Source organism: Oryzias latipes, chromosome 20 (genome assembly GCF_053564925.1).
Source record: "Oryzias latipes strain Hd-rR chromosome 20, Olatipes_Hd-rR_3.1".
NCBI lineage: Eukaryota > Metazoa > Chordata > Actinopteri > Beloniformes > Adrianichthyidae > Oryzias > Oryzias latipes.
Window position 1 is genome coordinate 11,776,115 of NC_136256.1, and position 12,939 is coordinate 11,789,053.

General features: G+C 39.2%; 1 protein-coding gene across 2 annotated transcripts in view; it reads left to right on the forward strand.

Annotated features, from left to right (window-relative positions):
* odad2 (outer dynein arm docking complex subunit 2) overlaps positions 1 to 12,939 on the forward strand; it is a 57,225-nt gene that overhangs the window by 14,520 nt on the left and 29,766 nt on the right. For both annotated transcript variants that reach the window (XM_004080910.5, XM_020712579.2), the window contains exons 10-13: positions 2,221 to 2,374; positions 8,178 to 8,324; positions 9,551 to 9,760; positions 11,347 to 11,577. In XM_004080910.5, the coding sequence (XP_004080958.2) occupies positions 2,221 to 2,374; positions 8,178 to 8,324; positions 9,551 to 9,760; positions 11,347 to 11,577 (742 nt within the window). The remainder of the gene's footprint in view (positions 1 to 2,220; positions 2,375 to 8,177; positions 8,325 to 9,550; positions 9,761 to 11,346; positions 11,578 to 12,939) is intronic.

Consider the following 12,939-nt stretch of genomic DNA (forward strand, 5'->3'; position numbering starts at 1 on the left):
AAACAGAAAAGCAGCTCAGAGGGAGCTCAGCAAAGGAGATCAAGTCTAGAAACCCCCATGTTATTTTCACAGGATTGCCTGGCTTTTACACACAGCGAGAGTGAAGAATTCGGTCCTCTGTTAGAGTCTGCTATCTTCAGGAGCTGCAGGTGGAATAACATGAAGCAGACAGCTAAAGCTCAGAGAAACTTGAGGGTTATTTCATCATTTTTCCTAATGAAAAACAGATGAAATCTAGGGAGCAAAGGAGAAAGGAACCAAAGTAAGCCCACACCTGCAGACAACCCAAGTTGCCTCTAACCAAAGGAGGGCCGACAAGATAGCAAAATCAGATCATATATAAGTTGCGCAAACTTTATTTGCAGCAAAAACCGCTGCAAACTTGAGGTTTTCTGAAAAGTTTCTTCTCTTTTTGGCAGTTTTTCAGCCATATTTGAACCTGCCAGTCTACACAGACTGGAGGAGCATTGCTTTAGTCCTGTGATCATACTTTTTCACATGCATTCATTATACTATCATGACACAGTCATGGAAGGAATTACTGGTTCAGTTCTAACAAAATGTTCAACACAACATCCCCAAATGGAATTGTTCAAAGCTGTGAGGCTAGATATGGGCTGTCTGTGGGATAAAATAGGCAAACTTGTGCGAGGTACGTAGGACATAGCTAAGCTGGAGACCCTAGAGCGGAAATATTCATGCACATTTTTCGTAGTGAGGACCTAAACAACACGTTAGGGTGAAGTAGGTGAGATGTAGGCGTGTCGTTGAATGTTTCCTTTTTATTTTTCAACCCTCTCAAATCCTGCAGATTGCGCTAGGAGCTTGTTAGTGCTGTTCAACAGATAAGCGTGCACTAGTAGAAACTAGGAAATCTTGATAATCAGAGTGTAGTTTGTGTGGGTATCCTACGGGGTCCTACAGACACTTATGTACCATGTGCACACCCTGTGCGTGCCACATTTGCCTTAAGAATACGTCACAATACACTTACCACGACTATCGTTGGATTCATGTTCATGACATCCCTTGAGGTGTCGGTACGAGCCTCAAGGATTCTGCAGGACACACCTGTGCTTCCTTTAAGATGCAGCCCCTCCTCTCTACAACCCTCTTCGGGCCCAGACAATCCAAAATCCTGCAGCACCAATACGGGTCAACCCCTGTACGGGTGCGTGTGACTAAGGCTTCAATTACGGAGCTAAATTTCTTCATTTTTAGACCTAAAAATGTAAAAGGTTATTGCAGTTTCTTTTTTTTAGAAAGCTAACATCTGTCCAAGTTGGTGTCTTCGAAGGCTAGCTGAAAAAATGTAAAACTATTTTAAAGATTCAAGTTCTCTTTTTAGTCCTTCTTTTTACATTTTTTTCTCCATTTATTAAAGTTGGGCTCAGATTTTTGGAGGGCTAACCAATGAAATAGTGAATGGTGCTTACAATATGTTCACAAGTTTTGTTGTTTTCACCATTTTGAATTCAATTCAATGATGACAATAGGGAAGAAAATGTAGTATTTTGTCCTGGTCTTCTTGAGGTAAAAAGCCCTTCAGGTCTTTAATCGCGTCAGTTTTTTACCACTACAGCTAATTTCAATAGAAGTAAAATACAAGGGTCATGTATTCCATTCTGAGGCAGGTAAAGGATTACTTTTGAACATCTGTAATGTATTAGCCACTGGAAGCTGTTCACACTGATCGCCTCTCAGAAGTCAGGATGCCGGACCTTCTGTTTGTCGTCCTGAACCCTGGAAAACACTTATATCAGCTTACTCTCCCTGATAATGTTCTCTACTGGAAATGCTATTAATATATACATGGGAACTGACTCTCAGGCGTCCCATTTGAACGTGCACCAAACTTTATTCCTCTGCAGGGCCCAGTTTTCGTGATAAAAGCAACTTTGAAAAGCCACCTGCGATACGGTTGCATGTATGCTTCAGATAAAAAGATCCTTTGCACTGAATATGATGACAGCTGCAGTCCTCCTGCGACACAAATCTGCATTTCCCTGCTGCTTATGTTGTGCGGAAGTTCAAAGTTGAAGCTGAAATTTCAAAATCATTAATAGGTGGGAGGACCAGGTGCTTTGTTCATTCCAACTCCAGGAAGGAGTTCATATTGAATTCCGCCGCCCGTGTCACACTGTGGCTTCTTCTGTTCCACACCTACATAATGTACATACACAGCGTTACCTGCAGGCTGAGGGATTGTTGCTCTTTCAGGAAGACGTCATCAAAAGCAACCCTCGCAGAACTTTCCAGCGAGACTTCCAGCGAGAGTGAGGAGGAAGAGGAGCGGCCAGAGCACCGGCCAGAGAGCGACTTCTACCTGTCCTCTGAGTTCTTGCAAATCAAGAAACTGGTGAAGTACCTCAAGGTGTGGAAGCAACAGTTTTTTAAGGGGAAATTGTGCAGCTGCAGGGAAATTGATAATTGATAGTTGATAATCAAGCAAGACAAAAGAGTCAGATATAAGTCTGTCAGTCAGTCTGACTCATTAACTGCATTTACAGAAATTTTAGAGCTTGTTTGTAATACCCTACACACTAGCTACGTTGACGTATTCACAATACCTTTAACTTCCAACCTTGTTGGCAACAGTTAAAAAAAACAGACTGAAATCTCTTAAACACTGACTGTTACTGTGACTAAACGAACTCCCAACCTTGTTAGTAATAAGAAAAAAAACATTTAAACAACACATCCACAATGAAAAACAGGATTTCCTCATAGTGCCAAAAACACTGTAGTCAATAGACGCTAGCAGTTTTTATTAAGAGTAATTTCCTTTCTCACTCCACCTATCTGCTCTTGTACAAAATGAATTTAAGTGCAAGCTGTTCCTGTCTTATTGGAAGATTCTCCTGTTGTCTGAGACGGAATCCATTTTGGTCGCACGTGCAAACCAAAGCGGAGGCTGGAAAGAAGTGTATGACAGCACCAGCTGTACGCGTTGCCTGTCCGAACCGCAGAAGCAGGAAAAATGAAGCACGCCTGTGATAGATTTGACAGGCCACATGGTGGATATTAATGTGTCAAAGCATGTAAGAAAAAAAACAAAAGGCAGAAAGAACCCGATTGTGGGCTGCAAAAAACTCTAAGAACTGGATTTCTGAGATTACCACATTTGTGACAGCCATCTTTCATCACATTTTATCTGCATAGTCTCATACAAAGAGTTTTTTTTATTATTTAGCATTAAAGAAAAAACTTCCAATATCAATAGCTTAATTAGTTTGAGCAAATGTTGTGTTTTTAAAACAGCACAAGAATTTAGCCTGATTATCTCTGAATTCCAAGCCATCTAGCTCAATAAGATCAAGCACACTAAAAGCAGAGGAATCCCTTCTGGAAAACTTTTGCCTGCAAGGGCAATTCTAAGTGAGTATTTTGGGCTTAACTAAATAGAAAATAATCGAAGGAAATTCCCACTCTAAACGCAGGCTCTTACCGTTTCCAGAAAGAAAAAAACATAGAAAGTAGGCAAATTCAGACACAGAAGAACACACACTGGGTTGTGTCACTTTTTTCTTTTTGTTTACTTTGTGGTCACTTCTTTTTGGTTAACTTGTGTGCTTAAAAAAAGAAGCATCTCTCCCCTAATCAACATCTCCTAGTCTTTTATCTGTCTAAAAAAGACGTATTTTTCATCGGGTTTGTCCATTTTCATAATATCATAGCCATATAGACTTTGAAACTCAACACAAGCCAAAAGAAATATCTGCTTTATTTTGGAGAGATTTCTTTCCCCCCTCTTTGGCGTTTCACTGAAGGCACGCGTTTTGTACTCTGGGAATGTTTTCATCCAGCGGCACACGGATGTTCTGTTTGTGCTTGAATGACAGGTTTTTATGGAATTTCAACACATCAGACCTCCTTTACCTCAGAGTCTGTTAGGTTTGCTTTCATACCTGTGTGAGTTCAGATCATGGAAAAATTCAAAGAGGAGTTTGAAACACGGACCTTGCCAGCCCTGAGTGTGTGTGTGTGTTTGTTTTCATGTGCTAAAGAGGAAAACTCTCACTTGACCTTTTTTACAGTCAGAAATGCGCAGTCACACTTCTTTTTTTTTAAAGGAAAATGGTTTTTGTCTCCTCTCAACACATTTAAAATATGCAATAATAAATAATAATAAACACGTGACCGATTGGGGAGGGAAGGCGGGGGTGGTTCTTCTGTGCAAACGGTCCCACCCCACAACTCAGAGGTGAATTTCTAATAAACTACTGTCACTCTGCAGAAACTTTATCTTTGTAGACACAGGTTTGTTTGTTTTTTAATTTTTGGGTAAGAACTGCATAATCAACATTAAAAGACCACTGGGAACGTTTTTAGAATTAATGCTTTTCTTTCATCATTGATTGCTTCTTACCTTTTTTAATTTATGGAAGGAGTTAGGGCTGGGGAGTCAGACTCCAGGTCTCCAGGTCTGACCTCCTGCTCGTTTTTTAGTAATCTAGTTTTATCTGCTGCCGATCCCCTGGATCAGATGTGTTGAAACATGCAGAGCACTGGCCCCCAAGGCCTGGAGATGGACACCTGTGTGAACGTACGTAACTTAGATTGGACTGTATAAAGGTTAGATCATTTTTCTTTGTTTAACAAGTTTTCTCCGAAATAAAACTAGCTAGATCCCCATTTAATTTGATCTGCAAACTACTCTTAAAAAAATCTTTCAGTAATCTATTGTATGGTTTAAATGTATACTGTATGTTTGATTTTGAAAACTGTTATTTCAATGAAAAACCTTTTTTTTTTTAACCAAAAGTTGTTGTTTTTATGACAGGATTTTAAAATTCCAGTTGAAAGCTGTAAAAGCAGCTTTAGGACACGCACATTTATAATGATAATTATACAAATCTGAAACACTAAGACGCATGTTTCACCTCCCCCCCTCCCATATTTATTACAGCAAGTGTAAATATTTATAATAAAAAAATCAAATATCAAATGTAAAGGTTTAAAGTTTTCCTCCATGAAAAATAGAAATAAAAATCCAGCATCACAGATTTACTCCCAAATATATCTACACAGCAATCGTACCACAGACATCTATGAATAGTAACTTGTAACCGCTTAAACATGTAAGCAGTTTGCAAGTTGAATGCAGCAAAGTAATTGGAGCAGGGTCAACAAACCATCGTTGGCAGTCCTGCTAACTCTGTGTCTGCAGCTCTGAAAGAACTAGAAGAAGGCTTCCTTTCAGCGACACAGTGCTGCTAGCTGCTCATGCTGAAACACCTGCAGAGACGTAATGTGTCAGCATCTTTGTGCACTTGATGATGAGCTTCAGATGAACCTGTTAAACATAGTTTTATCATTTCAACAACCGTGAAGAGTCTTGTTTTATCCATTTTGATAACACAGTTTTATTGCAAAGAGAAAAAAGATATCTGCAGATTTATGGAAAAGTTCATATGTTCAAAGAACAAAATAATTTTTCAGTTCCCGGTTAGACTTAAGGTGGATGTTTGAATTGTGGTTTGGGGTCAGTTTGTAAAAAGCACTAGCGAAAGTCCATAACAGCAATATTGACACAAATGTGCATGGTTGCTACACAAACAGCCACAACCATGCTTTTCTGAGGTTTTGATTCATTCATTGTGCTTCAATCAAAGGTGTCTGTTGATAGTGAAATCAAGACATCTAAATCACACTAAAACTGGACACCCCTGACGATCACATTTGGTGTGAACACTGCTTTAAAATGAACCATTCTGAAAAGAAAGAAAGAAATTTAAAAAAAGCAGATTTTGTTCACAAATCTGTTCCTAACTTCACCTTTAAATGTCATGTAGGCTAAGTTTATTTAATTTCACTTTGAATATTGTCAAAGGGCTGGATAGCTTAAAAGGTTGAGCGTAGGACTGGCTCATGGGAAATCAGGGTTTGATTCCCAGGGGGTGCAATGAGCTTCATCCAGTGTGGGTCCTTCCACAAGACCCTTCGCACTACTGCCTAACAGCGCCAAGAGGGCTCAAGTCTGGGTTCCCCTGTGCCAGTCCCTAGCTCGAAAAAAAAAAAAATAGGGTTGTGTCAGGAAGGGCATCCAGCGTAAAAATCTCTGCCAACCTATCTGTGTGAATCAGTGGAAGCTAATTTACTGTGGCGACCCCTAAAGGAATTTGCCAAAAAGTGAACAACAACTTTAATTTAGTGTCAAGAGTGGGTTCTAGTAGCATTTGGTGAACAGATTTTCCTTGTTTGGCACCATCTTGGTCAAGTGTTCAGCACTTTAATGCTGAAAATGTCACCAGTGACAACCATTTAACACACATTCTTTAAAAAAACGTAACTTTTCAACCATTTACGTGATAAATCCAATTCCAGCAGATTCTGAAGCGGGGGAAAGCGGCTTTGCGCAATTAAATACATATACGGTTAAAAAACGATGTTAAGTCAAGGAATATCATCACTGGAGTTAAGCTCTGGTGTTAAAGGGTTAACAAATATTTGTTTGTATAGCTTCAAATTCAGTTACACTTTTAAGGACACACGTTAAACCAATTCAATTTACTTGACACTTTAGTTCTGTGGTCCATCTTTAAATATGTTCCACACTGAGCATCTGCTTCCATCAGGCTCAAAGAGACTCAAAGATCTATCAACGCAGAAAATGTTCAGAGGTTGTCAATGTTTTAAAGAATGTCGACAATACTTCAGGAGCAGGCAGCCAAAAATGAAAGTGTGTGATCTGTTTTCTGTTCTCCAAACTTTTCCTTAAACATCAGGGCACTCTGTGTTGTTTAAACAATGTAAGAATCTCGCCTGCTGAATCCTTTGAAGAGTTTTAACGGAGTGGACAAAGGAAGCAGTAGATCCACTGCTTTTAATGCGCGAATGGTTCACATTTATGTGAGCGTTGTGATATGGAGAACACATGTGCCTGCTGCCCTGCTGCGTTAGAGTTCTGCTCTGTGAGGAAGATGATCAAACACCGTTCCACAATGCACTGCAGGCTCACACCGATGAGCTGGCTCCAACTGACTCCCACTGCTGTTAGCACACATTTATAAAGATATAACCCTACACAGCCTTCAGGACTTCACACCTTCCCTTTCATCGCCTAGTTTATTTATTTGAAAAGTCGTGATGACTGAAATATGTTTTTTCCTACACACTCAGTTATTATACAAATACTTTATTTATTATCAATGCATTACTTGGGCTTTGAAAGGCGTTATATCTTTAAATGACACTCTTTTACCTCTTTACTTGTACACTCGTCTAGATTTTGGATTTTATTTATTTCTAGATTTTTATGTTGTTGTTTTGTGGCTGTAAACTAAGTCTCAATTAGGTACCATATGTTTTTACATGACAGTAAAAGTTAAATCAGTCACATTTCTAAATGAACAACGAGTTATAAAAAATATGCCCAATAATTAAAATATAATTCTTTATGTAAACATAAATACAATTTTAAGAGTTGTTTTAAAGTGTATAATGGCAACTAAATTAAAACAACTTTGTTTTTATTTTCATTTCTTGGCTAACATTTCCTTTGGGTATGCAAAATTCTCTTCCAAACAAGTCATCTGCTCCAGACAGAACTGCATTTTTACTTTCAGCACTACTTGTTTAAAAAAAACTGTTTGAGAAAAAGCTAAAAAAAAAGAAAAAGAAAAATGACAAAAATAGTGGGGATTGGGGGTTCAGACACTACAGTTGATGTAGTTGGGGCAACCACACAACACGTATGTGTAATCGAACTACACATGTAGTGGAAGGGTGGAAGGCATTGCCTTAAAACAACATCGTGAGAAGCAGGAGACTTCACTGTCAAGCCGTTGTTGTGGTTAATAGTGGAAATACTTTTAATAATATTTTTATTATTATTCTAATTTTTGGAGTAACAAATATCATATTGACTGGATGAATGTATAATGAAAACGGTGTTTCTTCTTATTTATTATTAGTAATATCAAAGAACATTGACTTATTTCATTACAATTCAGACCAAATACACAAAGCATTCATGTCAATAACAAAATTCCTAACTTATTGTGAGTAGCGTAGTTTTTGTGACAAAAACAACGGGTTATATATATTTTCTCATTAATTGGGCTGCACTGTAGTTTCAAAAAAAAATGCCAGCGGCTTAAATGTGTCCTAGTGTATGTAAGTTTTCTTTCTTTTTTTGTTTTTTCATCTGTTTGTGTTTGTCAATGTGCTTTCAGAAAGGAGACCAGAAAGTCACGCTCCTCATGCTTTGCTGCATGCTGGACTTGGATCTCACTCAGGACTCTTGCAACCTGGCCATCCGGGATGAAGGCGGCCTTCAGTTCCTGCTCAACCTGCTGGATACAAATGAAGACAAATGCAAAGTGGGGGATTTTGTCATGAGTGAACCATAAACTAACTACCTGCTTACCCAGTCCATATGTTTTAGTACATAAACAGGATTTGTAGTAGGTTTAGGGGCTGTCATCTGGACTTAGTTTTAAGGTTAGAATACGTTTCACCTCTTATCCAAGAGGCTTTGTCAATTCTAAATAGCTGGTCGCAGAGCTGGTATATATGCACTCATGTGGGAGGAGTCAGACCTGAAACTGGATGGTATTGTAAACTTAGCCTGCATGGTTTCGGGTCGTTAAGAGTCCTTTGTCCTCAGCTGGGGGTTGGGGAGCCAGTGACTCCCACCCCAGGCTGGTCATCTCTTTCAGCTGTTAACGACCCAGGTGGAACTGGTTTGGGTTGTTTAGGTTTCAAAACACTGCCATAGATGGATGGAAGAATAAACCTGAGACCACCATTCTTATTAAGAGAAGGTTTATCATTCTTGAAAAAGATGGCTTCTTTCACTCCTCGCTCAAACCATCCTTTCTCTCTGGCTATTTTGACAAAGCCTCTTGGATAAGAGGTGAAACGTCTTCTAACCTTAAAACTAAGTCCAGATGACAGCACCTAAAACTGCTACAATGGAACCAACCTGGATGAATGATAGTCTTCATAGACATAAACAGAAATATTAGGCAAAGAATGGGGATTTTGAAGGGCAACTTATGTTTACTTGTAAACAAAGTGTTGCTGAACATTTAGCTGTAAGATCATGTAATGTTTAACATATTAACAACATTTCATCACTCTGCAAGGATGTTCTTACATTTTTAAAATGGGAAACTATTTACAAATGCTAAACACGTGCTGCTCCATCTTAACTTCCTTTCATAAGGCAACGTTTATTTTTGCTAATAAAATTGCGAGTCATTAAGAATAAGCTTTAAATTTGCCAAAGTTGTTCACAACTCAAAAAAAAAATTTTTTTAAGTTAAATTTGGTCTCAGTTTCCTGCGTTACAGCTTTCACAGTCCTTTGTTAGAATTGTTGACGAGCTTTACTTTACCTGGAACATTTTTTCTTTACATCTCTTCATTTCTATGTAGGATAAACATGTGGGTTTTTTTTTTTTACTTTTGCATTTATGCCACTGTATAAGCTCACTTCTGGTAACTTATTTTGCATGTTTTTGTGATCTTTGTATATTGAACAAATATCCGGTTCTGGTATTCTTCTCACAGTATATCCAAGAACTTTCTGGTTTCGATTTCAGATTGGAGCTCTGAAAATCCTGATTAGGATGAGCAGGTGCGTTCCCATCCAGCGCAGCATGGAGGACATGCTTGGTGTGCGGAGCCTTGTGAACAACCTGGACTCAGAGGTGACTAAGGTGAAGGCCTTAGCAGCTGAAACCATCGCCAATGTGGCCAACTTCCCCCGGGCAAGAAGAACCGTCAGGCAATCTGGCGGCATTGAGAAACTGGTGAGCAAATATCAAAAAAAAGAAATTTAAGTCCCACTCCAGTCATCTTTTGATCTATTGTAAAAGTGTTCCCAGTGGTCTTTTATTTATGATTGTGAAGAAAAAAAAACTGTCCTTTTCTTGGACAAATGTTCTCCATCATCAGAAAAATGCCACTAGAACATGTTAAAACCGCCAAAAACATAATTTTCATTGAAGAGGTTCTGCAAAGTCACAAAAGTCTGGTATTCATGAAAATTGACCTTAAAATGGAGGGGTAGTGTTCACTATATATCTGCTATAAAGAATTATAAATTGACAGGTGATACTAAATATTTTGGCTTGATGACTAAAGAACACTGTTGAATGAGACAAAATTAAAACATGATGTAGGCACATTAGTAGAAAAGAAAAACAAAATCTGAAACAAATTCAAAAAAGGACTTTGGCTCAGTGATTCCCTGTTGAGATTTGGATCCATTGCATGATAAATTTCATGTTAAAAATATAAGGAAAAATGTCAAGAACAGCAGTGTTTATGACCTTTCGGTCTTCTTTAAGAAATAGTGTCTAATTTATGAGGAAAAGCTCCAAATAAAAGCCTAAATCCAGATTCCTTTGAATGGAGAGAGGTGTGTTCAGACTCACTGCAGTCACAGTCGGCTATAAATAAAAAAATGATTGTAAATACGACTGGTTGCTGTCACTGAGCTGCTGTGTTTGTGAGGCGGCCCAAAGCAGCACTGTGAGCTGCTGCACTGAAGATAGACGTGAGTCTGTTCTCCTGCACTGTAGCAGGTAAACCACATAATAAAAAAAGAGTTCTAGGTTGGGCTAAAAGGAAATGCTGCCTCTGAAGTGTCCTCAATAATAAGACTTCCAGATGGAAGGAAACCGCTCCTATCCGATCCTACAGCAGCGTACAGCATCTTTAAGCCTTTTACTGAAATCTGAACAAAATATTGATATCAAATTTAAAAAAAAACAAGCTCTTTATGCTTTTTTTATTTAAATGTGCAGCACATGTTAGACAGAGTACGTCCATATTTTGTGAAAGCCAGAAAAAGAAAAAAAGCAGAAAAAATATGAAACGACATCCTTCAACCTTTTTTCATGTTTGTTGACAGAGGGACCTGTGATTAGAGCTTTAACTGCTTGTATATTTTCCTCAGGCCCGAGTCGGATGGTCTCATGTGCAAGTCACTCACAGAGGCAGATTAGTTTCATGCCATTCAGGACCACCTTTGAACAGCGTGCTGGGGAATAGTTCTGCCTGCTCTGTCTCAGCGGCCAGAAGCCAATGGGCTAGAACACTGAATGATGGTCATGAATTGTCACACTGGGCTTTTCAGGCCTAACATCAACATCTGTCCTGACACTATTTCCACTCTTTGCATCTCTGGTGTTTTCATTCTCACAGAACCAGTGGTAATAGAATTTTAATTACATCCTTAATCATTTCTAACCACCAGCTTTTCTCATCTGGAACCATCCATTATCACCTCAGCTTTGTAGGGGAGTTTTTTAAAAAGACACAGAGATTTTTTGTGTGAGTGAGGAAGTTTTCTGCTGAAAAGTTTGTGTTTATCCACTTCTTTTTTTTTTAGATAAAGCTACTGGACTGCTTCCTGAAATCTCAGAAGAAGAGCGACCACTCGGAGAACATGGAGGCCGCCCGCTGTGGCGCCTTAGCGCTGTGGAGCTGCAGCAGGAGCACCAAAAACAAAAAGGCCATTTGCAGTGCTGGGGGCATCCCTCTGCTGGGATGCCTCCTCACATCTTCTCTGGAGAGCATGCTTATCCCTGTGGTGGGCACCCTGCAGGAATGTGCCTCAGAGGTAGAGTTTAACGTCATTAAATGTGAGAGAGCTCAGAGGAAACCTTCAGAAGAATTCAAAAAACTTTCTAAAAGTTTAAACATTCAGGTGGTGCAATAATAAGCAGAAAGTGTGCCTGCGTCTTGACTGATAGTGGACTATGATAATTACAATGGAAGCATTAAAAAATATTTGTATCAAGATGTTAAGATTGAAAGCATGCAGTGAAAAAGAGATTAGTCAAGTCAAGTCAAGTCAACTTTATTTATAAAGCGCTTTTAAAACAGCAGAAGCTGACCAAAGTGCTTAACAATGCAGAATAAAACAAAACAACAAACTAAAACAGAATAAAATCAATAAGAAATCGATACATTAAATAAAAATACATAAAACCAATAAAACCAATAAAACCAATAAAAATAAATTTATAAAACCAATAAAAACATCAACTCATACTGAGTTAAAAGCCAGGGAGAAAAGGTGAGTTTTTAACTTGGATTTAAAATCATTCAGTGAACGGGCCTGCCTAACCTGCATAGGGAGTGCATTCCACAAGCTGGGGCCAGCAACAGCAAATGCTCTATCCCCTCTGAGTTTCCGCCGTGTCCTTGGCACATCTAGGAGCAGCTGGTCAGCTGATCTAAGTGAGCGGGAAGGGAAATGCAGGTGTAGCAGCTCAGAGAGGTAGGGCGGAGCCAGACCATTTAAAGACTTAAAAACAAATAAAAGAATTTTAAAACGAACTCTAAAATGGACAGGCAGCCAGTGGAGAGAAGCCAGAACTGGTGTAATATGCTCTCTCTTCCACGTTCCAGTTAACAAGCGTGCAGCAGCGTTCTGCACCAGCTGGAGACGGGACAAGGATGAGTGAGGGGTACCAAAGTAAAGGGAGTTACAGTAATCCAGCCGAGTTGTAACAAAGGCGTGGATTACTGTCTCAAAGTGCTTTCTTGATAAAAATGATTTGACTTTGGCAAGCTGCCTTAACTGAAAGAAGCTGGATCTCACCACTGAACTGATCTGCCTGTCCAAATTAAAACCAGTGTCCATCTTCACTCCTAAATTTGTGACTGTGGATTTCACCGATTGAGTGAGAGAGCCCAGAGCTATTGGGTGTGACTCACTGTTGCCACTGGGACCAAAGACAATCACCTCTGTCTTTTCCTCATTGAGGTGGAGAAAATTCAGAGCCATCCAGATTTTCAATTCCTCCAAGCACTTAATTAAAGGGCTGATGGAGTGGGCATCCTTCTTTGTTATTGGGACGTATATCTGGGTATCATCCGCATAGCAATGAAAAGCACAGTTATGCTTTCTAAGAATGGAACCCAGGGGGAGTAAGTAAAGGGAGAAAAGCAGAGGCCCAAGGACTGAACCCTGCGG